The 23,156-nt window shown below is 32.8% G+C and overlaps 2 protein-coding genes across 2 annotated transcripts in view; one reads left to right on the top strand and one right to left on the bottom strand.

Annotated features, from left to right (window-relative positions):
* lqfR (clathrin interactor lqfR) overlaps positions 1–15,984 on the bottom strand; it is a 90,780-nt gene extending 74,796 nt beyond the window's left edge. Inside the window, exon 1 of the mRNA XM_075367703.1 lies at positions 15,822–15,984. Coding sequence (XP_075223818.1) covers positions 15,822–15,853 — 32 coding nt within the window. The 5' untranslated portion in view covers positions 15,854–15,984. The remainder of the gene's footprint in view (positions 1–15,821) is intronic.
* Positions 15,985–16,493: 509 nt separating this feature from the next.
* LOC142325661 (BTB/POZ domain-containing protein KCTD9) overlaps positions 16,494–23,156 on the top strand; it is a 65,977-nt gene continuing 59,314 nt past the window's right edge. The window contains exon 1 of the mRNA XM_075367693.1: positions 16,494–16,675. Coding sequence (XP_075223808.1) covers positions 16,553–16,675 — 123 coding nt within the window. The 5' untranslated portion in view covers positions 16,494–16,552. The remainder of the gene's footprint in view (positions 16,676–23,156) is intronic.

Raw genomic sequence — 23,156 nt, 5'->3', positions numbered from 1 at the left:
TCAAAAATCAAGCTAAAAACTGTTTGACCAAATTTGATTATGAATATCTCCTGACGTACACCTCCAGTTGCTTTGAAACTTTAGGATGTTAGACACAATTATGCCCTTTTTCAGGTTACAAAGTCTCATTCCAATTCAAGTACTACATAAGGAATTATGTAAGCTCAAACTTTGACTTAAAACGTGTCACAACTTTTTAGCTGAATTTCGGCTGCTATATCTCAAAACCAGGCGCTAAAAGAATCTTATGAAGAGCATATTTGAATTCAACATAAAATGTTAACCAAAAGAATTAAAACTCAAACCTACGGGTTAATTATTGCCTTCAAAATTATAAACCAATGTTAGAATTTTAGCACATATGTATGAACTACTAGTAAGTACCCTTTTATCAAGAAATCAGAGAATATCAGCAATAGCAAATATAGAAATACAATTTGGTAAAATGGCATTTTACCAAATGTCCATGCAAAATTTGATGAAGTTTGGAGATGGTAGACCTCTGTTCCACTCGACATGAAATGACCCAGTAATAAATAGTTTTATCAAAGCATGAACATCTGTTCAAATGATAAACAAACTATTTAAAAAGTACTACAGAACATTTTATTTTATCTGTTTTGTTATAACTATGTTTAGATAAAAATACATTTACACATAACATGGAATATTTAAAAATGCATGAAGTTAAAAGAATACATATAGCACCTTAAAAATGCTCATATCTCTAGATGTAGATGTATAAGTATGGAGTTTTAACCATTCTCATCATAAAACATTAATAGTCAAAATAAGATCACTTATTTTTAGGGAACAATCAAACTTTTGGACAACAATAAGAAATCATAATATAAATGTATTTATAATCAATAGTAAGTCGAGTGGGTAGGAAAAAATGACAATTGGTAGGGTAGATGAGGCGAGGAAGAGATGTAACCTTCTAATCATCAATTGATCTCAAAAGTAAAATAAATGTTTATTGCAGTAATGAAGTCTGGTTTCATCTAAGCAGCAACATTAACACATAAAATAACTTAATTCAAAGCACTGTAATCCAAACATGTTTCAAGAATCACATTTATGCGTAGTGAAAAAGTTTGTGTTTGCTATGCTATTTGACTTAACAATGTTACTGGATTGACTTCTTTTAATCATAATGGAAAGAAATATATTTACTAAGATCACAATTAAATTTACTGATTTTTCAGAGCCTGAAGATATGTAATGTTACCTACAAGATGCCACAGCACATTCTGCAGCTGGAGCCATGATTTTTACTTTCTTGTACGAATTAAAGGAAGTATTGTGATCGCAAAAAGTTTCAGTTTCCAGATTTCAATGGAAATATCCATTTTGACCATCCCTGAATCCATTTTGATTAGTTTTGGCGTGACGTCTGTACGTACGTATGTATATATACATACTCACATACATACTTTTATGTATATATACATAATATGCATGTGTCTCGCATAACTGAATAATGATTAACCATAGAATGTTGAAATTTTGGATTTAAGACTGTTGTAACAACTAGTTGTGCACCTCCCCTTTTTATTGCAATCAACTGAACCAAATATGTCAAAAAACGCCCAGAATCCAAAAAAATTTGGATTGACTTATTCTAAAAACTGCAGTAATAAGCCCTCATTGAGAGCTATTCAACGATGCATCATAAGTGGTATTTATTTTCACTAGTTCCACAGTTATAACCAAATAAAATTTTAATTATGAAATATTTGGATCTTAAGGGAAGGCACATCGGTTCGAATCAGACTTCATCTCCTTTTCTTTTTAAAATTTTTAATTTAAATATATTGATTTATTAATAATTATTAACCTCTCATTGTAAAAAAAATGTTTACAATGAATAATAACTCAACAATAACAAAAATCATTCGTATCTCATCCTCTGAAGTAGTACCTAACAGTGGTTCTGGAGGTTAAAAAAAAGTATTAATATTAACAACAAACTAGAAAAGAAACAGAAATAAATGCTATGTGCCCGTAACTAATAGTTAGTGATATTATAAGACAATATAAATTCAATTCCAGTTTCACAGATACTGTTTCATATAAAAAAAGAAAATTTTCCATCAAAAAGTAAAACATTTATTATTTCAAATGCTTAAGAAGACAACAATGACGAAAACAACAGAAAAATTTCTTTAGGATAATACTTTTATATAAATAATAATACTATTATATTAATATTATACAATTATAATTATTATACAATTATAATTATTATATTAATACTATTTTATGTAAAATATTCTTTATCTTATCAAAAATAAAATAACATTCTTAGCCTACCATTACTTATACAACATTATTATCTTTATTTGATAATACATGCTTGAAAAACAGTTTCTTTAAAGTTATTAAATATTAAAAGTACTGTATATAATGAATAGAATTAATCTTAAAAGAACTAAACATTGATTAAAAAATATTATCTGAGAAGATTAGTTAAAACGTTTAAATTAAGATAAATTTATTAACTTAAAATAGAATTAAAAGTAGGCAACATTATGTGATACACTTTTTATACTAGTCAGGAATATTAGCCCCTCCCCCCAAAAAATGAAATGCATTATTAATTCAAAATACAATCAGATCCCATAAAATTTTCCATAATTTAAAATGAGGAATTAACAGAATCACTGCAATTTTTAAAAAATAATAATAAATAAATAAAAAACGACAGTCAGTTTTATTATTTAATGGTAATCTTACAACAATAATAAAGATTTATAATTAACAATTTTTACAAAATATTGTTTAGATTTAATTTACTAAGCATTGGCACTGTTGGTATTAATATAATTGTATAAATTAAGTTTCCACTTACCAACAATTTATACCAGTTTATTACCAACAATTAAGTTGTTGGTAAGTGGAAACTTAATTTATACAATTTTACAAAATATACAAATAAGAATGTTAATGATTTTTCGTGACATCAAAACTAGTCAATTGAACAGCACTACACAAAGATAAAAAATGTTTACTGTATCTAAAGTTTATAAATAATTTATTCAAAACAAAAAAGACAATTCAACATTACTAACATAGTTTCAAGGCCTACAGTTTACTGAATTTCAACTATTATACATTAATCACACTTAAACACAATTATTCCAAAATTTTATTAACACAACAGACAATAATGCAGTTAACTAATTGATCAAAAAAAGTAGAGCACTACAGTAAATTAAATCAGCATCAATAGCACATACGTTGTTCATACTACTTAATGTAATATGAATTTATCTTCAGGTTAAAATAAGAATCAGAAGGCTCCTTATTGCATAAATAAGACATAAACGAACAAAAAATATTTGGAAGATCCATTATCAAGATCAAATAAACTACTACAGCAAAATTTTTAATAATTTGAGTAATTTTGTTTCATAATTACATTTAGTGTGTCAATGATTTCTCTATTTTATTCACTGGAACACTGTTAAATTGAGCATAGAACATTTATGTTCAGGTGTGTGCATGCAGCTGTTGATAAAGAAGAATTATTGATTAATGGGGTTACTACTATTTTGCCAAAAAAGTGCAGATTACAACATAATAATCTAAACAAGATTAAATAAATTTAAACAGAAAATGAAATTTAAATAATCTACAGATAAACCCAAACCTGAAACTACAAAATTCCCAGACACCTGGGAACAACATAGTCCCAAATGCAATCTGAGCAAATCATATCCATTTAAAAAATGAAAACCTTTTTTCAAGATTTAGTCTATTCAGTTTTAGAAAGGTAACATTAAAATCTTTAAAAGGATTTTTGAATAAGGAAGCTGAAAATTTTAGTTACATGCTAAATTTTCCGATGTTTATTCATTTCACTGGAGAGCCCCATTTAACTACTATTCTTGCCACAACTGTACATCAGTTTCTAAGTGTTCACACACCCAGGATAATCTTATATTATAAGAGAGACAAAAGTTTTAACAGTAGCTTATGGCAATTCCAGACTAGTAAATAAATAAATTGATCAGAGCTAAAAGATTTTAAAGAGTGCCACTGAATTCCTATAAATATGGAATGTATTTATTATTCCATCTGCAGACTTAGGCATAAATACCTCATCTAAGAAATGCATAAATACCTCATCTTGACAGATTATGTTATACTTACCTAGAGTGCAACTAAGATTAACCTTGAGTAACCAATGACCAAAGTTCTAACTCCAGCTTTTTCACTGATATAATATGGAAAAAAGTTTCCTGGGTAAAAGTTTTGGCTTCTTTGTCAGGTCATGTCAACTATGATAGAAGCATTTCAAACTTGAAATTTTTTATATCATATAATTAAAGTTGATTTGAATTATAACTATTTAATTTAACTGCCCTGTTTTGTGTGGAGTAAAGAGCATTGCTAGATCTCTCCAAATCATAGAAATATATTCTACGGGCATTATATGTGATAGTGTATTATTTTTTAATTAATTATCACATGGATATCTCTAATCTGCATATTATTGTAATGGTTGTGTTGGTACTGTGGGGTAAATCTGTTTTTTTTTTAAATTGCAGCTATAGTATCTTTGGATAGTTACATACGTAACAGTTAACAATGTTTTGGTATTCAGTATATATCTTCAAAATTCAGCCAATGGCAAAATAAACACACACTTAATATGCAAACAAAATAATTACAAAAAAAGAAAGTTTGAAAAAAATGTGTTAAAGCCCTGTAATCAGAACAGAAAGCCCGGTAAAACATACTCATACAGAACACAAAACTTTGTAATTAAAATTCATAGGAAATAAACAAACTGAACAATTATTTTCAAAAAATTCTGCATACGATAGATAGGGTACTCTTCCTACCATAGATACAAACCTTGAAGTATCTAAACTATACTGAATTCACATTTGTGAATCAAATTTGATATACCAAGCATGATATCCATCATTAATTTTCTACATATCAACATACAGGTGGAAAACAATAGAAAAAATAAATACTATCACTTAGGTACAGACACATAATGTACACCCTTTATAAAGAATACAGAAATTTCCTAACCTAAATCTAAATCGCAGTTCTGATGAAAACAGCAGTAGCAGTAGTTGACACAGAATATTTATTATTTTTCAAAATTATATTGTAGTGTGTGGACAGTAACCAGTATAAGATTTCATGTGAATGATACTTATGTTCTCATTAAAAAAAATGTTGGAATTACTTGCAAAACATAAAATCCTATCCAGGGACATTTAATTCTTGCAGGGTTCCCACCAAATTTTACAACTTTGTTTTTCCTGACTTTTAGTAAACAATTTAGTTAAAATTTCCTGACCCTCATAATATTATGCTATTGCCATTTACTTCGCAAATTATATAGATAATAAATATTTTATTTTTTTGCAGCCTCCAACATCCCCATACCTTTTTTTTTATTATTTATTATTATGTTCATTTTTAAAGTTGATTTTTTAATAACTTTTTTTACAATATACATTTAAAATTAGGCTAATTTTTGTGGTAATTTTTTTTTCTCCTCTAAGTCGCATCAATAATTACAGTCAATTGCGACTAAAATAATACTATCATGTAGGGTTACATAAAACAACAAAAATAAACAATAAAGAAACAGGAACAATAAAGAATAAACATTGATAAGTAGCAACAAATACAAACTAAAACACATAAATCAGACAAAAGCCACTAAATTGTATTCTTCATTCCACTGTAGAAGAGGAATTGCAATAGACGTTTTATACCTTCTTTCCGGTTTAGTAGAAATTTCACATCTGAACCCAGGTCTAAGTTTTGCTAGATGGTTCCAAAGGTTGGACAATTAAAGAGCAAATGGTGCATAGACCATTTGACATTGCAAGCCTTACAGATCTTCTGAGGAGAGTGAAATAGATGAGCGTGGGTAAGCCTGGCATGTCCAATCCGTAGCCAAGTTAAGATGACTTGATCTCTTCTGTTGCTCAGGGAAAGAGGTTTTTCGTGCACATTTTCCCGGATGTTATGTAATGCTGTGGGAGAACTCAGCAACCGGAACCTATGTCACTGAGACCGCAATTTTACACAAACTGATCTCATGAAGTCTCTCTAACATGTTGATTGTACTCAGAAACCATTTATAACAGCTCTCTTGCAGCCTCATAGGCCCATTCGTTCCTGAGAATGCCACAATGGCCAGGGACCCATACCAGTACCACGGTCCTATTTATCCTTGAAAGGATATCATAAATAATCTGGACGATGGATTCAGAACATCTGCGGCTCAAGCTCTCAAGTACACGCCTAGAGTCGGTAATTACTAAAAAGCTGTCATCGCTATGGGTTTCAATAACTTTCAAGGCGGAGTAAATTGCATAGCCTCGCAAAAGCACACAGAAGAACAGGCTCAAGCTTATATAATATCTCAGTGTCAGGGGGTAAAATAGAACATCCGCATCCATCAGCCAAAACAGAGCTGTCTGTGTAGATGAGAGTGTACCCATTGTACTTCTTAGCCATGTTGTTAAATTGGTCTCTAGAAACCTGGGTCCCGTTTACAACTTCCAGATTTTAAGTAGACAATCTCTGGAGATGCGCATAACCAAGGAATGCTGCATCCTATTCCTTTTTCAAGGATCTTTGGGGCAGATCTAGTTCTTGGATAGCGAAGCAGCCTGAGGCTGAAAGACTGTGGTAAGGACATCCTTCCTCCAAGTAGCGAAGTGCAAGCGTGTCTGGTCATTTGCCATGAGCAGTTGATCACGCGTTTGATAGTCTTGTATTTCCTCCTGTAACACAATGGAAGTTCATCGAATTCCACCAATAAGTTTGGTATAGGGGAAGTGGTAAATGCCCCTATTGATATGCAAATGCAGGTGTTGTGCAAGGAGTAAAGTATACCCTTAATTACCTCTTTTGCAGAGTCATACAGTACAGACCCATATTCTAGCTTTGAAAGAACAATGCTTCTGTACGTGTTTAGGATGTTGGATTTATCCACACTCCAGTTGCAAGATGAAATGAGTTTAAGGACATTCATTCTCTTTGGACATTCAGCCATCATGTACTTAATGTGGCTCAAAAAAGTCACTTTCTCATCAAAGGTCACACCAAAAAGCCTAATCTTGTTTGTTCCCTTTATCTCGTCTTCAACTAAGTGCAGTCTCACCAAGTCTTTGCATCCTAGAGAACTGGTTGCCTAGAGAAAATAATAAATTTAAACTAGGTTACCGACAATTTGAAACCATTACATTGTGCCCATCTGTGCACCAAGTTCAACGAATTCTGCATTATTTCCCTTGTAGTTCCAATTTCCTTGCCTCTGCAGGTGATAGTGATATCATCAGCGAAGACCCATTCTTAAGTGGCAGAGTGATCACATCAGCCACCCCATTGATAGCAATCACAAAAAGCAATACACTTAGGACAGATCCCTGTGGGACTCCATTTTCAATTTTGAAGATCTTTGAAAGGATTCCATTAGCTCTAACACAGATCATCTGTTTACTCAGAAAATTAACTATAAAACACAACATATTCCCATTAACATCGTTCTGTAACAAGGTAGCAATTATCCTCTCTCTCCGTGCCATTTCATATGCCTTTTCAATGTCTAAGGTCACAGCAAGGACATGTTCCTTGGAGGCAAATGCCTCACAAACATCTGTCTGTATAGATATTAGGTGGTCCATCGTAGATTTCTTTTCTCTGAATCCGTACTGGTATTGAAAGAAGAATTTTATTCTCTCCAGATGCCATTTCAGTCTGTTCATCTTCTCCATCACCTTGCAAAGGGTGCATGTTGCACCCTTTTCCAGCAGAAAGTGCCAATTGCTTGCAATTGGCACTTTCTGCTGAAGTGATGACACGATTGGGCTTAGCCACAGGAATGACTACAGCCTCCCTCCAGATGTCCGGAAACATTCCTTCCTCCAAGATAATGTTGAACAGGTGTAATAGGTGCTGAAGACCCTCATTAGAGAGTTCCCATATGAAGTCATATAGTATTCCATCAGGTCCAGGGCTAGAAGTGTTTAGACATGAAAGTACATCTCGTAATTCACCCAAGGTGAGAGGGGCATTAATACTGCTATTGGTACTGGTTGATACTGCTATTCCATCAGAAGTATGTTCTCTGAACTGAATTCAAAGCTGTTTTTAGTCCTCAGAAAGTTGTTATCAAGGTTTGAGTCGCTCGAGTTCCATGAAAAACTGTCACCCAGAATATTCGCAATATCATAAGGGTTGTGAATTATGCGACTATTCTCAACCAGATCATGTACATGATTGGTCTTATATATTCCTTTGATTTTGTTCCACACCTCACTCATAGGAGTGCCTATTAAGTAAGAGGCTAGGAAATTGCACCACACTAGACATTTACTATTTTTATATGACCTTCTAGCCTACGAGCGTCGTTTTTTTTATATTTGACAAAGATTGCCTCGTTCTGATATCATTTATATCTGTTAAAAGCATTGTTTGATGCTTGCATCGCTAATTTGTATTCATTGTTCTACCAGGGAATACGTTTCTTACCAATGAATCCAGACGTTTTGGGTATACTGAGTTCAGCAGCACGCATCACAAGATCCACAAATTTCTTAACATATTCATTTATTTAAATCCCATCATCTGTCAAATGTAAATCTCCGTCTTCAGTAACCAGTTCCTTAAATCTATCTCAGTTAGCGTGCTGCAATAGCCACCTAGGGTTCACTCTTCTTGGAATACAGTTACACTGCATTGTTTGATCGCTATTTCAATGAGGAAATGGTCACTGCCATATAGTTCCTGTAGGACTCCCCATTTGTAGAGATGGGCTAAGTAGGCATCACAAATTGTTAGATCAATGGCACTAAAAGTCCCATATGAGCTGTTGAGATGTGTATATGAGCCCAGGTTAAGAAAAACAAGATCCAGCCTCTCAAGGAATCTCTCCACAAACTTGCCCCTAGCATCAAACTTATTGCAGCTCCAGCTGATGCTGTGAGCATTAAAATCACCCATTAGTAAAAATGGTTTGGACAGTTGCCTAACTATGTCTGTCAGTTCTTCTACAGAAAACTCCTGACTGCTGAGAACATACATATTACATACTGTAAAGCTTCCAGGAGCATGCATCAAAGTCACAGCTACAGCTTCAAGGCTAGTATGCAGATGAATTTCTTTATAGGCTAGTTGATCACTAATGAAGATTGCTACACCAACGCTGGACTGTTTTTGAGAACAACATTGTAACCTTTCAGAACTACATAGTGGTTATCCTTAAAATTAGTCTCTTGCAGGCATATCAGAGAAAGACTGAGTTGATTGATTAGAAACTGTAAATTTTCTCGAAGATGGTGAATTTTGTCTGTATATAAGAAATTCTCCGCAAGGACGACTAAACACTAATGTCAGCAAGTGGGCTACCATCAAGAGGTAACTCGGCGATGCTGTCATTACAATCCTCATCAAACATGCTCATAGCTTCAGCAGCTTCAATTGACTCAGTAGTTGAAACACAATCCGCCAATTTATTTATTACATGCGTGAACCTATTTTTAATACTTCTTTCTGGTACTTTCAGGTATGTTTCCTGAAGCATACGTATCAGTTCTATCATATTAGACATGTAAAATTACATTAAAAAGTAAAAAAAAAAAAAATATTTAATAAGCGTCTTGCATAAAACTGAACATCATGATAACTAAAAGTAACACGGATAAGAAATAAAACTACTTAAAAATTAAATAACTAAGCAATTTTTAAAAATAATTAGCTTACACCTGAGATTGCTAAAATTTTTTCACAAAACTTGCCAACATTATTTTGCAAAGTAAATAAAAAAACAATATTTAATGAGTTGGTTTGCATAAAAATGCTTAGAAACACAGATTTCAAAGAATATACGTATGATCAAAACTCAAAGAAAAACTAAAATCACTGTAACTAAAAGTAAAGCACATAAGAAAACTGGAACAAAACACCTTATTTTGTACAGAAAACAAACGTTTTACTTGAAAAATATTTTGTCATTACTATTCTAGCGTATTTGCAGAATACGATCAAAGTATGGTGCAAGGCCATGATTAATGACAAAAGAGTATTAAAGAGTAAAAGTATTAAGCTGGAAATTTGACCCTACAAATATCAGGAAATATAATTTTAGAAACTGAACTAATATCTTCACATGAACTTAGGGATAACACATTTTGTACAACATTGAGAACCCACATAATCACCACCTTAGAAACATCATCTTTATAACAAAAAGAAGTAACTGTGTTGTCATTTTGCATAAATGAAGTCAAGGATTCAAATGTATCATTTGAAATGCTATTACTCTGATCACAATATCAAGGCAGAAAAACATAAATGTATCACAACCACCGTTCTCACAACTGTTGATCAAAGTTTTAGTCTGCCAAGTTGAAGTACCACTTTGAGATAAAAAGGTTTTTAGTGAAAGCTGAGAATTCTTTATCTTAAATATTTCATTATGTTTCTTTCCTTTAATGTGCAAAGTCACTGCCTTTTGGCCCATATTGCCCAATCCAAAATGTTTTTTACACAAATCATAAAATGCATGATACACATCTCTACCTCTTCCAGCTGAATTCTGAGTAAGTTTATATCTAACCACTAGTCATTAAACAGTCTTTAGATGCCATTTAAAAATCATTAATTACCTAAAGTAAAAAAAATGCATGATGGTTTGAAAGAAATTCCAAGAAAACAACTAACAACCTTTAACTTTTCAAAGGTAACTTTTTGGTAAAATTTCACTATTGACATAATTAATAGCAATTTGGAATATTTTTCCTTTAATGTAAAAGAATAATTAGAGAATGTAAGTAAGAACATGTTAATGACTGCTTAAGCACATAGTTCGCTATGTGCTGGGCGATGAACTGCTACTTCCTGAAGCCAGAAAAGTATATCAAATATATTTTGGCATTACTTAAAAAATACTTTATTAATAACCAACATAATCTTAATTTGGTAACAAAATGCAATTCTCTGACATTTTTTGCAATTTTTCCTGAGTACATTTACATTTCCTGACTTACTGACTTTGCCTGTGGGAACCATGTCTTATCAAAACCTTGTAGCCGCAGAATTTAAGTGAAGCTGAATAAAGTGGGTATTGAAAGCTTAATCTAGAAAAACTAAAGAAAAAGGAAATAAAGGGGAAATTAACAACAACAAAAATGGCAGAGAAATGTACACAAATCACTGAACATTTTTTTTTTGTCTTCAGTCATTTGACTGGTTTGATGCAGCTCTCCAAGATTCCCTATCTAGTGCTAGTCGTTTCATTTCAGTATACCCTCTACATCCTACATCCCTAACAATTTGTTTTACATATTCCAAACGTGGCCTGCCTACACAATTTTTCCCTTCTATCTGTCCTTCCAATATTAAAGCGACTATTCCAGGATGCCTTAGTATGTGCCCTATAAGTCTGTCTCTTCTTTTAACTATACTTTTCCAAATGCTTCTTTCTTCATCTATTTGCCGCAATACCTCTTCATTTGTCACTTTATCCACCCATCTGATTTTTAACATTCTCCTATAGCACCACATTTCAAAAGCTTCCAATCTTTTCTTCTCAGATACTCCGATTGTCCAAGTTTCACTTCCATATAGAGCGACACTCCAAACATACACTTTCAAAAATCTTTTCCTGACATTTAAATTAATTTTTGATGTAAACAAATTATATTTCTTACTGAAGGCTCGTTTAGCTTGTGCTATTCGGCATTTTATATCGCTCCTGCTTTGTCCATCTTTAGTAATTCTACTTCCCAAATAACAAAATTCTTCTACCTCCATAATCTTTTCTCCTCCTATTTTCACATTCAGTGCTCCATCTTTGTTATTTCTACTACATTTAATTACTTTTGTTTTGTTCTTGTTTATTTTCATGCGATAGTTCTTGCGTACGACTTCATCTATGCCGTTCATTGTTTCTTCTAAATCCTTTTTACTCTCGGCTAGAATTACTATATCATCAGCAAATCGTAGCATCTTTATCTTTTCACCTTGTACTGTTACTCCGAATCTAAAGTGTTCTTTAACATCATTAACTGCTAGTTCCATGTAAAGATTAAAAAGTAACGGAGACAGGGAACATCCTTGTCGGACTCCCTTTCTTATTACGGCTTCTTTCTTATGATCTTCAATTGTTACTGTTGCTATTTGGTTCCTGTACATGTTAGCAATTGGTCTTCTATCTTTGTATTTGAACCCTAATTTTTTTAAAATGCTGAACATTTTATTCCAGTCTACGTTATCGAATGCCTTTTCTAGGTCTATAAACGCCAAGTATGTTGGTTTGCATTTCTTTAATCTTCCTTCTACTATTAATCTGAGGCCTAAAATTGATTCCCTTCTCCCTATACTTTTCCTGAAACCAAATTGGTCTTCCCTAACACTTCCTCCACTCTCCTCTCAATTCTTCTGTATAGAATTCTAGTTAAGATTTTTGATGCATGACTAGTTAAACTAATTGTTCTGTATTCTTCACATTTATCTGCCCCTGCTTTCTTTGGTATCATTACTATAATACTTTTTTTGAAGTCTGACAGAATTCCCATTTTTCATAAATATTACACACCAGTTTGTATAATCCATCAATCGCTTCCTCACCTGCACTGCACAGTAATTCTACAGGTATTCCGTCTAGTCCAGGAGCCTTTCTGTCATTTAAATCTTTTAATGCTCTCTTAAATTCAGATCTCAGTATTGTTTCTCCCATTTCATCCTCCTCAACTTCCTCTTCTTCCTCTATAACACCATTTTCTAATTCATTTCCTCCGTATAACTCTTCAATATATTCCACCCATCTATCGACTTTACCTTTCGTATTATATATTGGTGTACCATCTTTGTTTAACACATTATTAGATTTTAATTTATGTACCCCAAAAGTTTCCTTAACTTTCCTGTATGCTCCGTCTATTTTATCAATGTTCATTTCTCTTTCCACTTCTGAACACTTTTCTTTAATCCACTCTTCTTTCGCCAGTTTGCACTTCCTGTTTATAGCATTTCTTAATTGCCGATAGTTCCTTTTACTTTCTTCATCACTACCATTCTTATATTTTCTACGTTCATCCATCAGCTGCAATATATCGTCTGAAACCCAAGGTTTTCTACCAGTTCTCTTTATTCCGCCTAAGTTTGCTTCTGCTGATTTAAGAATTTCCTTTTTAACATTCTCCCATTCTTCTTCTACATTTTCTACCTTATCTTTTTTACTCAGACCTCTTGCGATGTCCTCCTCAAAAATCTTCTTTACCTCCTCTTCTTCAAGCTTCTCTAAATTCCGCCGATTCCTCTGACACCTTTTCTTCAGGTTTTTAAACCCCAATCTACATTTCATTATCACCAAATTATGGTCGCTATCAATGTCTGCTCCAGGGTAAGTTTTGCAGTCGAAGAGTTGATTTCTAAATCTTTGCTTAACCATGATATAATCTATCTGATACCTTGCAGTATCTCCTGGCTTTTTCCAAGTGTATACTCTTCTATTATGATTTTTAAATTGGGTGTTGGCAATTACTAAATTATACTTCGTGCAAAACTCTATAAGTTGGTCCCCTCTTTTATTCCTTTTGCCCAGCTCGTATTCACCCACTATATTTCCTTCCTTGCCTTTTCCAATGCTTGCATTCCAATCTTCAACTATTATTAAATTGTCATCTCCTTTTACGTGTTTAATTGCTTCATCAATCTCTTCGTATACACACTCTACCTCATCATCATCATGGGCGCTTGTAGGCATATAGACGTTAACAATCGTTGTCGGTTTAGGTTTTGATTTTATCCTTATTACAATGATTCTATCGCTATGCGTCTTGAAATACTCCACTCTCCTCCCTATCTTCTTGTTCAGCATGAAACCTATTCCTACCTGCCCATTATTTGATGCTGAGTTAATTACTCTAAAATCACCTGACCAAAAGTCGCCTTCCTCTTCCCACCAAACCTCACTAATTCCTACTATATCCACATTTATCCTATCCATTTCCCTTTTTAAATTTTCTAGCCTACCAACCTTTTTTAAGCTTCTAACATTCCACGCTCTGACTCGTAGAATGTTATTTTTTGATTTTCTGGTGACCCCTTCCTTAGGTCCCCACCCGGAGATCCGAACAGAGGACTAGTTTACCTCTGGAATATTTTACCAAGGAAGGCGCCTCCATCATTGCTATATGAAAATGCAGAGAGCCACATTTTCTTGGAAAAAAGCAGCTGTAGTTTTCCATTGCTTTCAGCTGCGCAGTAGTCAGAGGACTGATTGATGTTGATATGGCCGTTTAAGTCATTGTGACTCATGCCCCTAACAACTACTGAAAGAGCTGCTGCCCTCTTTCAGGAATCATTCCTTAGTCTGGCTCTCAACAAATACCTCTCCGATATGGTTGCACCTTCGCTCCAGCTACTCTGTATCCCTGAGCACTCAAGCCCCCTCACCAACGGCAAGGTCTCATGATTCATAGAGGAGGCACTGAACATTAAAGGATTTTAAAAATACTAAGAACTGGGTAATCAGATGTGTGAATGTGAACAACGATCTAGAGATTTTTTCTCAAACATGATAATTACAGAAAAAAAAGAACCAAGAAAAGTAAAAGAAATTAACCTAATACTACATCATTCTGCTAATATACACTTATAGTATTAAACAATCTGCATTTAGAAAGGGTAGGCACTAGGAATTGAATTGGTTTTCCCAAATAATAAAGTTTACAGAAAAGAATAAAAACAAAAGTTTTTTACTCATAGATCTTAAATGGACTTTTTAGAGTAATGTAAGCTTTGAGAAATCCTTAAAGAGAAGGATGTACATCGGAAGGAAAGAATATAGAACTTCTATTTAGACCAGAAATAAAGTATAAATCAATATTGAAGAATATGGACTGGTTAGAGGATATAACAAGGATGCTGAGTTTGCCACCCATCTTCTAGATGACATCTATCTGAAGAAACTACTGTCAATTAATGTTCACATGGAAAAAATGGGAGCACCTGTTGACAGAGAATAATTGAATATATCATTTACACCAATGATTTGATGTTATTAGCAAAGAGCAAAAAGAAATCGAATGAACTGCTAGAGGACAAACAAAAAATGCGAGGAATACAGAATGAGAATATACAAAAAGAAGTTGTACACATGATCCTTATTAACAAAAATACAACAAGCATACAATTAAGAAATAGAGTAAGTGTGTAATTTCAAGTTCATGGGCAGTAAAATTAGTTAAGATGTTTAATGTAATCAGAAAACCAATTCAAGCCGTATCATAATTTTTCAAACAAACTTACAAATTTATTATAACAAGTTATAATAAATTAATTTGGCAGATTGTTTTCACAGAAAAATTCAAACACTGATTTTTAACAAAAATGAATTTCCAACACTTTAGAGAAACATATAATACAACCACAGATTAAAAACATATGTAATTGGCCGCAACTACTTCCTGCACGACTTTAGGGTTATAATTTGTGCCCCAAACCAGCTGTAATATCCTAAAATATATATAAATTAATCTGTACTTTGTTAAAATTAAGCCATGTCCTTACTACTTCCACAATGGAGAACAAATATCTTACACCAGGTAAGATGTAACAAGGTTATGTTTCCAAATACCCGTTTAAAATACTCACTAATGAAATTAAAGCAGTGTTTTAAATGAAACTGTTGCAAACAAAACAAATTTAAATTACTGATTAACCAAATAAACTGTTACCTAAATAAACCTAGATGAAATTAAAAAACACAGGTTAACTAACAAAGGTAAATTAGCAAATTATGTCAGTAATAAAAGACTTGTACTCACACTTTATCTGCAAGTTCTCTAACTTTCCACATATTTGATACTACGAGGATTTATCAAAGAAATTTAATTTATACATTAAGTAAAGAAAAATTGCGATGAATTCAGATTAAACAAATAACGCCTAACATCAAAACACCTAGCAGCTGAGAACCGACTTTGACGCAACCAACTGGTGACGTAATCAATTCAGGAGGAAATTATTTTCATAACGTACAATGAATACTATAACTTATGAGTTTATAAAACGCATAAATGGACAGAATATATAAAGAGATTCAAAATTGATCTTTTTTCGAGGTAAGAAGTAGTCAGTCCATTTATTTTACAGTTCCCATTGTAACGTTAGTTATATTACAAGCTAAAAAAACTCTCTTTTAACATTAGAGAGCCATATTAAGTGAAAAATACCGTGAATGTTTCCGAATTACGGAAAATACCGTATTTTTCTGTGATAATATTTATAATATATATTCACAAAAAGCAAATTATTAATAACTTTTGAGAGCTCTCCATCTCATTAATTATTCAGCCTTAGTTAATCTAAGTTTATTTTATAGAATCACAATATCTTATAAATTACAATGTAAGAAATTAGAAAAATAATTATTGTTACATATTTGTTAGTAAAGTATTGAATTGAGGTGTATTGTATATCCAGTTGGCCGTGCTAAGTTGTCAGTTGGTCAAAACAGTATTAATAACTGATAAGTAGGTTGACGTGTTATTTGTTTATGGTGTATCAGTTGCTACAACATAAACCACTTCAAAAATTTTCTTTTACTAAAAGCCCAATAAATTTATTTAATATGAAGCGAGTTGTTTTATTCAAGAATGGAACTGATGTGGATGGCAAGGTAGTCTCTTCGTTTAGCTTATTGTACTACCTGTTAATTTCTTAGTCATTCATTTAGCGTTTAGCAATGTTAATCATTCATTCTTTTACTTTGTTGATTTTACTTCAGAGTTACATGAAACTAGTACCCATACACTTTCCCAAAGCAAAATAAAAATAGCCAGGTCCAGAATTACAGAGTTGGATAAGTATTTGTGTTTTTGAATTTTTCTGTGCGTAAGCATATTACTATATCAATTTGAAATCAAGTACGTAATAAACTAAATATTTCTTTGTCGCGCTGGTGCATTCTTGTACAATTTCTACTTCACACTTTGTTTTTTCCAATCCTCAACCAGGTTTTTATTACTTTGTGATGAGTGCATCTCTCAACATTTATATTAATTAGTTTTGGTAATATAAATCTTGTAATTCACTGCAAAGTAAAAATGTGGATTTTATTTTAATTTGTTTTTTCCAATTGTTCACTTAATAAACTAGAATTATTCAAAAATATAGAATGATTACATTTTAACCATTAAAAAAAAATCATTTGAAGGTGAGTCATTTGTAGTTTTCAAAAACTTTAATGGATTATCATGTTGGACATGCTATTTAGTGAACTATTCAGTGTAACTGTAAACTTATAAAAATTGCTCTGTTGTAATGCTCACTTGTTCTTGATGAACAGTTGTATGTAACGCGTTTTAACGTACTGAATATTAAAAATTGTATTCAGCTAGAAAAAAAAATTATTGTTGCTTAAAGAATGTGCTTTTATTAATATTTAAAGGTTTAGTTCAAATTTGAATTTCAGATATATAGAATTAATTCATTCACGTCTATTTTGTTTTTATGAAAAGGATTTTGGTTTACGCTCATTTATCAATTTTTCTGTTACCACTTTTCATAGTGTACTATTTTACATTTTAAAATCCATGCTGTTATGTTTTATGTAGTATAGAAAGTATTTTCTTTATTTTGTTAATCGTTTATTTATTATAATTACTAGAAACTAATTTCTTTTAATTTATCCTCATCCTAAAAATATCCTCCTATTAACTATTATGAACATTATGCATATTTTAAGCTGCCATTTTATTGATCAGTATGTTTGCTTACTAATTTATGAAATCCATTCGTATAGAAGTAATCCCAGGCAATAAATGAGCTGATGCAGCTACCAAGCTGTACCCTTTGGGTTGGTCTAGTGATGAGACTCATCATCGCAAATCAGCTGATTTCAAAGTCGAAAGTTCTAAGGTTCAAATCCTAGTGAAGGTAGTTACTTTTATATTAATTTGAATACTAGAATGTGAATACCAGTGTTCTTTGGGTGGTTGGGTTTCAGTTAACCACACATCTCAGGAACAGTTGACCTGAGACTACACTTCATTTACATTCATATATTTCATTCTCTGAAGTAATACCTTACGGTGATTCTGAAGGAGGCTGAACAGAAAAAAGAACTACCAAGCTGTAGTTAGTCATCATTCATAGAGTGCAAGCTTTATTCCAATTATATTAGCACTATGATACGTCAGTTGCAGGAATATAGGTTGATTTTCCAACATGGAAGATTAAGCTAGGTCAGATTAAAGATACTACTTTCCCATGGAAAATGTTAATGTAAGATAGTATATACCATAGTATGGTATGGTATATACCATACCATAAAGGAGTTGTCCCTTTTGTGCCATCTACATTTAGAAGGTGATGATATGGACTCCTCATATGAGGAGTCCATATCATCACCTCATACAAGGGTAATAATTAAACAGATAAAATTTTTTGTGAAGGAAACGCTTAATGCAGACAATTGAAACTTTTATGAGTGTTTGTTAGCAACCTTGCGAAGAGTGTTAGTCAGCTGTTTGATTAATATTTACGTAAGCATAACCTCTAAAGTCTTGGTTACAATGGTATATTCGCTCGAAGAAAGTACTTTTGAAGAATAGTGTTCTGTAATCTGATTTTTAGTCTTTGAAAGTGTACAACTGTCAGAAATGAACAAACAATACAGCAGTAGTTGCATGAACCATGCAAGTTTTTACGTGTGGGTGGAAAAGTTTAAAAGTGGCCGCAAAAGAATGACTGATGAGCATCACTCAGGGGATTTGGTAACAGTGTCAACCTTGGTGTTACATTCTCGTATTGATTCACCTACCTAAGAAGACCGACAACTTACAGTTTGAACAAATTATTGAAAAATGTCGAGTAAGTGTTGGCACAACTGATTTCATTGTTCAAAACAAACTGAACTACTGTAAGACTTGTGCAATGTTGGTTCCTAGAGAGTTTACCATTCATAACTAATCCAAGAGATTTTGCATTTGCACCAAACTCAAAAATTGTTTTAATAGCAAAGGTTACGCATTTTGGACAGGATTTTAACTTGTGATGAAACTTGGATACATCATTTTGTCTGTGTCCAAGCATCAAAGCATGAAGTGGAAACACCCTAAATCGTCGCCTGTCTGTAAGAAATTCAAAATTCAACCATCAGCTAATCAGATTTTTCTCTGATTACTTGGAGGAGCAATGCAGTGTCAACAGTCTATACTACTCATCCATGATTGAGAACAAACTAAAGCCCATGTTGAAGAAGAAATGTTTGAGATGGTAGAGGAAAGGCACGCTTCTTCAAGACAACACTCGACTTCATACACCACAACTGACACTGGAAACTATTGGCAAAGTGGGTTGGGAGCTCCTACCTTATCCTCCTTACAACCCTGACCTTGCTCCTTCGAAATTTTATTTGTTTGGTCCAATGAAAGAAGCTTTGCGTGGCATAAAGTTCAATGACAACAAAAAAGTACAAAACTAGTTGTGAGATTTAGGTAAAGAATTTTTCTCTGAGGGGATAAGAAGACTTCTAAAAAGATGGGACAAATCCAGAGAAGTTGGTGGGGATTACATGGAAAAGTAGACAAAAAAAATTGTATTTATTTAATAAACCATTTTTGCTGTGCAGCTATTTGTCTGTATAATTATTGAATGACTCTCATATTATTGTGTGGTGCTCCAGTATGTACTTTAAATACTACTGAATAACAGTTCATCATATTTTTCCTTGTGTTTTGGTGCACTGCGCCAAACATTCAAACTATCACACATTATTGGTGTATTTTGTGAAATGATGGAGCCAAATTGACTAGCTGTTTAGGTGAGAGAATTATACTGTTACATTGGCAGAGTGGGGCAAAATACACAGATGTGGCTGCATGTTTCTTTCTGCAGATAACAGAAACTTGACTTATTCCCCTCCTCATTCTGTACACTCCCACTCACTAACACCAACACATAATCAGAGTGAAGCAAAAAGAATTATTATGCATCACAGACTGTACTTATTAGACTTATTGTTCACATATGTAAATAGTATTCTGAATAATGAACTACCAAATCAGAAAGTTAAAATGTGTACTTAACCAAATATTTATCTAAGAAGCTTACATCTCTATTATAGTTATGAACAGACTGTTTTAGATTAAAATAAATTTTATTTATGACAATTATATAACAAGATTCTTTTCCTTAATTTTAATAATTAATTCTCTGATGATTGTTAATACGTCAAAAAACCACTTAATAGATTTTATATAAAAATGAATAAGTGATAATTTATCAACAAAAAATCTTATGATATTGAAGCATGGACAGTAAGAAAAACAAAAAGGAAAAGAGTATGAAATCTGGTATTACAGTAGTATTTTGAAAATTAGGTGGTCAATAAAATTTGAAATGAAGTGATGTCAAGTTAAGACAAGTAAGAAAGGAGAGAAATTTGTGGCAGAATTTTATGTTGACAAACTAGGTTGGTGAGCCATATATTAAAATGTCCAGATTTAATTTGGTTATGAAGGGATATGTAGAAGTATTAACTGTGAGTAAGATGAAGATTCCTGTTTATTACAGACATTTTTGTAAAACTATTATTTCTAATAAATAAATTGTTTGACCAATTTCCTGGCAATGCCAAGATATATTGCAATGTTGGGCTACGATTTAGTTCTTTAGTCTTCTATTTTTCAATGAGCAAGACAATCCTTTATTTTAGTTTCAATTTTTCTTTTAGTTTGACCTGTGTACCATATTATTGTCATAACAAATCAATTTATGTACATATTCTTTCAGCAGGAGTAGTCTTACCTTTAACATTACTAAGGACATTGGCAAATTCCATAGATTACTTTCGTAATGCCAAAGTTTTGATTTAAAAAAAAATACTATTTACCTTCCTGCTATATGGAGGGCAAGATGCAGTTTTTGTCCATCTTCCTCCAGTATTTCTTTCTGTTATTGTGAAGGAAGGTTGTTTTGCTGATTTTTTGCCCAATTATTTTATATGTGTTTCTAATGGTTTCCCTACCAACACCATTGAACTGTGCAACATTTGTAATAAAATGTGTTTTAGAATTTTTTTTTTTAATAACAATAGAATAAGTAATAATTAAGATATATTTTTTAATTATATATTTTTACACTTTTTGGTTAATTTTTCTGGTGTATATAACTTATTGTTATTTCTCTATGGTGTTCTCAAAAAATTTCTTTTACCTTCATGTTTTATTTTTAAAATTTTATAGAAATTTGTGCAAGTGCATTCCATTCTTCATAATAGTATGCCATATTTTTCTTATCTTTCTTGGGTTGCAATAATTTATGTGGTTGTTCTATTCTCAGACATACTAAATTTGACAAAAATAGCAAACCTCCTCTATGAATCATGAGACCTTGCTGTTGGTAAGGGGGCTTGAGTGCTCAGGGATACAGAGTAGCTGGACCGAAGGTGCAGCCATATCAGAGAGGTATCTGTTGAGAGCCAGACTAAGGAATGATTCCTGAAAGAGGGCAGCAGCTCTTTCAGTAGTTGTTAGGGGCATGAGTCACAATGACTTAAACGGCCATATCAACATCACTCAGTCCTCTGAGTACTGCGCAGCTTAAAGCAATGGAAAACAACAGCTGCTTTTTTCCAAGAAAATGTGGCTCTCTGAATTTTCATATAGCAATGATGGAGGCGCCTTCCTTGGTAAAATATTCTGGAGGTAAACTAGTCCCCCGTTCGGATCTCCGGGTGGGGACTACTAAGGAAGGGGTCACCAGAAAATTAAAAAATAACATTCTACGAGTCAGAGCGTGGAATGTTAGAAGCTTAAAAAAGGTTGGTAGGCTAGAAAATTTAAAAAGGGAAATGGATAGGATAAATGTGGATATAGTAGGAATTAGTGAGGTTTGGTGGGAAGAGGAAGGCGACTTTTGGTCAGGTGATTTTAGAGTAATTAACTCAGCATCAAATAATGGGCAGGCAGGAATAGGTTTCATGATGAACAAGAAGATAGGGAGGAGAGTGGAGTATTTCAAGACGCATAGCGATAGAATCATTGTAATAAGGATAAAATCAAAACCTAAACCGACAACGATTGTTAACGTCTATATGCCTACAAGCGCCCATGATGATGATGAGGTAGAGTGTGTATACGAAGAGATTGATGAAGCAATTAAACACGTAAAAGGAGATGAAAATTTAATAATAGTTGAAGATTGGAATGCAAGAATTGGAAAAGGCAAGGAAGGAAATATAGTGGGTGAATACGAGCTGGGCAAAAGGAATGAAAGAGGGGACCGACTTATAGAGTTTTGCACGAAGTATAATTTAGTAATTGCCAACACCCAATTTAAAAATCATAATAGAAGAGTATACACTTGGAAAAAGCCAGGAGATACTGCAAGGTATCAGATAGATTATATCATGGTTAAGCAAAGGTTTAGAAATCAACTCTTCGACTGCAAAACTTACCCTGGAGCAGACATTGATAGCGACCATAATTTGGTGATAATGAAATGTAGATTGGGGTTTAAAAAACTGAAGAAAAGGTGTCAGAGGAATCGGTGGAATTTAGAGAAGCTTGAAGAAGAGGAGGTAAAGAAGATTTTTGAGGAGGACATCGCAAGAGGTCTGAGTAAAAAAGATAAGGTAGAAAATGTAGAAGAAGAATGGGAGAATGTTAAAAAGGAAATTCTTAAATCAGCAGAAGCAAACTTAGGCGGAATAAATAGAACTGGTAGAAAACCTTGGGTTTCAGACGATATATTGCAGCTGATGGATGAACGTAGAAAATATAAGAATGGTAGTGATGAAGAAAGTAAAAGGAACTATCGGCAATTAAGAAATGCTATAAACAGGAAGTGCAAACTGGCGAAAGAAGAGTGGATTAAAGAAAAGTGTTCAGAAGTGGAAAGAGAAATGAACATTGATAAAATAGACGGAGCATACAGGAAAGTTAAGGAAACTTTTGGGGTACATAAATTAAAATCTAATAATGTGTTAAACAAAGATGGTACACCAATATATAATACGAAAGGTAAAGTCGATAGATGGGAGGAATATATTGAAGAGTTATACGGAGGAAATGAATTAGAAAATGGTGTTATAGAGGAAGAAGAGGAAGTTGAGGAGGATGAAATGGGAGAAACAATACTGAGATCTGAATTTA

This window comes from Lycorma delicatula, chromosome 1, assembly GCF_047948215.1.
Source record: "Lycorma delicatula isolate Av1 chromosome 1, ASM4794821v1, whole genome shotgun sequence".
In the NCBI taxonomy this organism is placed as follows: Eukaryota; Metazoa; Arthropoda; class Insecta; order Hemiptera; family Fulgoridae; genus Lycorma; species Lycorma delicatula.
Note: the sequence above shows the minus strand (reverse complement) of the source record. Positions and strands in the feature narration are given on the sequence as shown.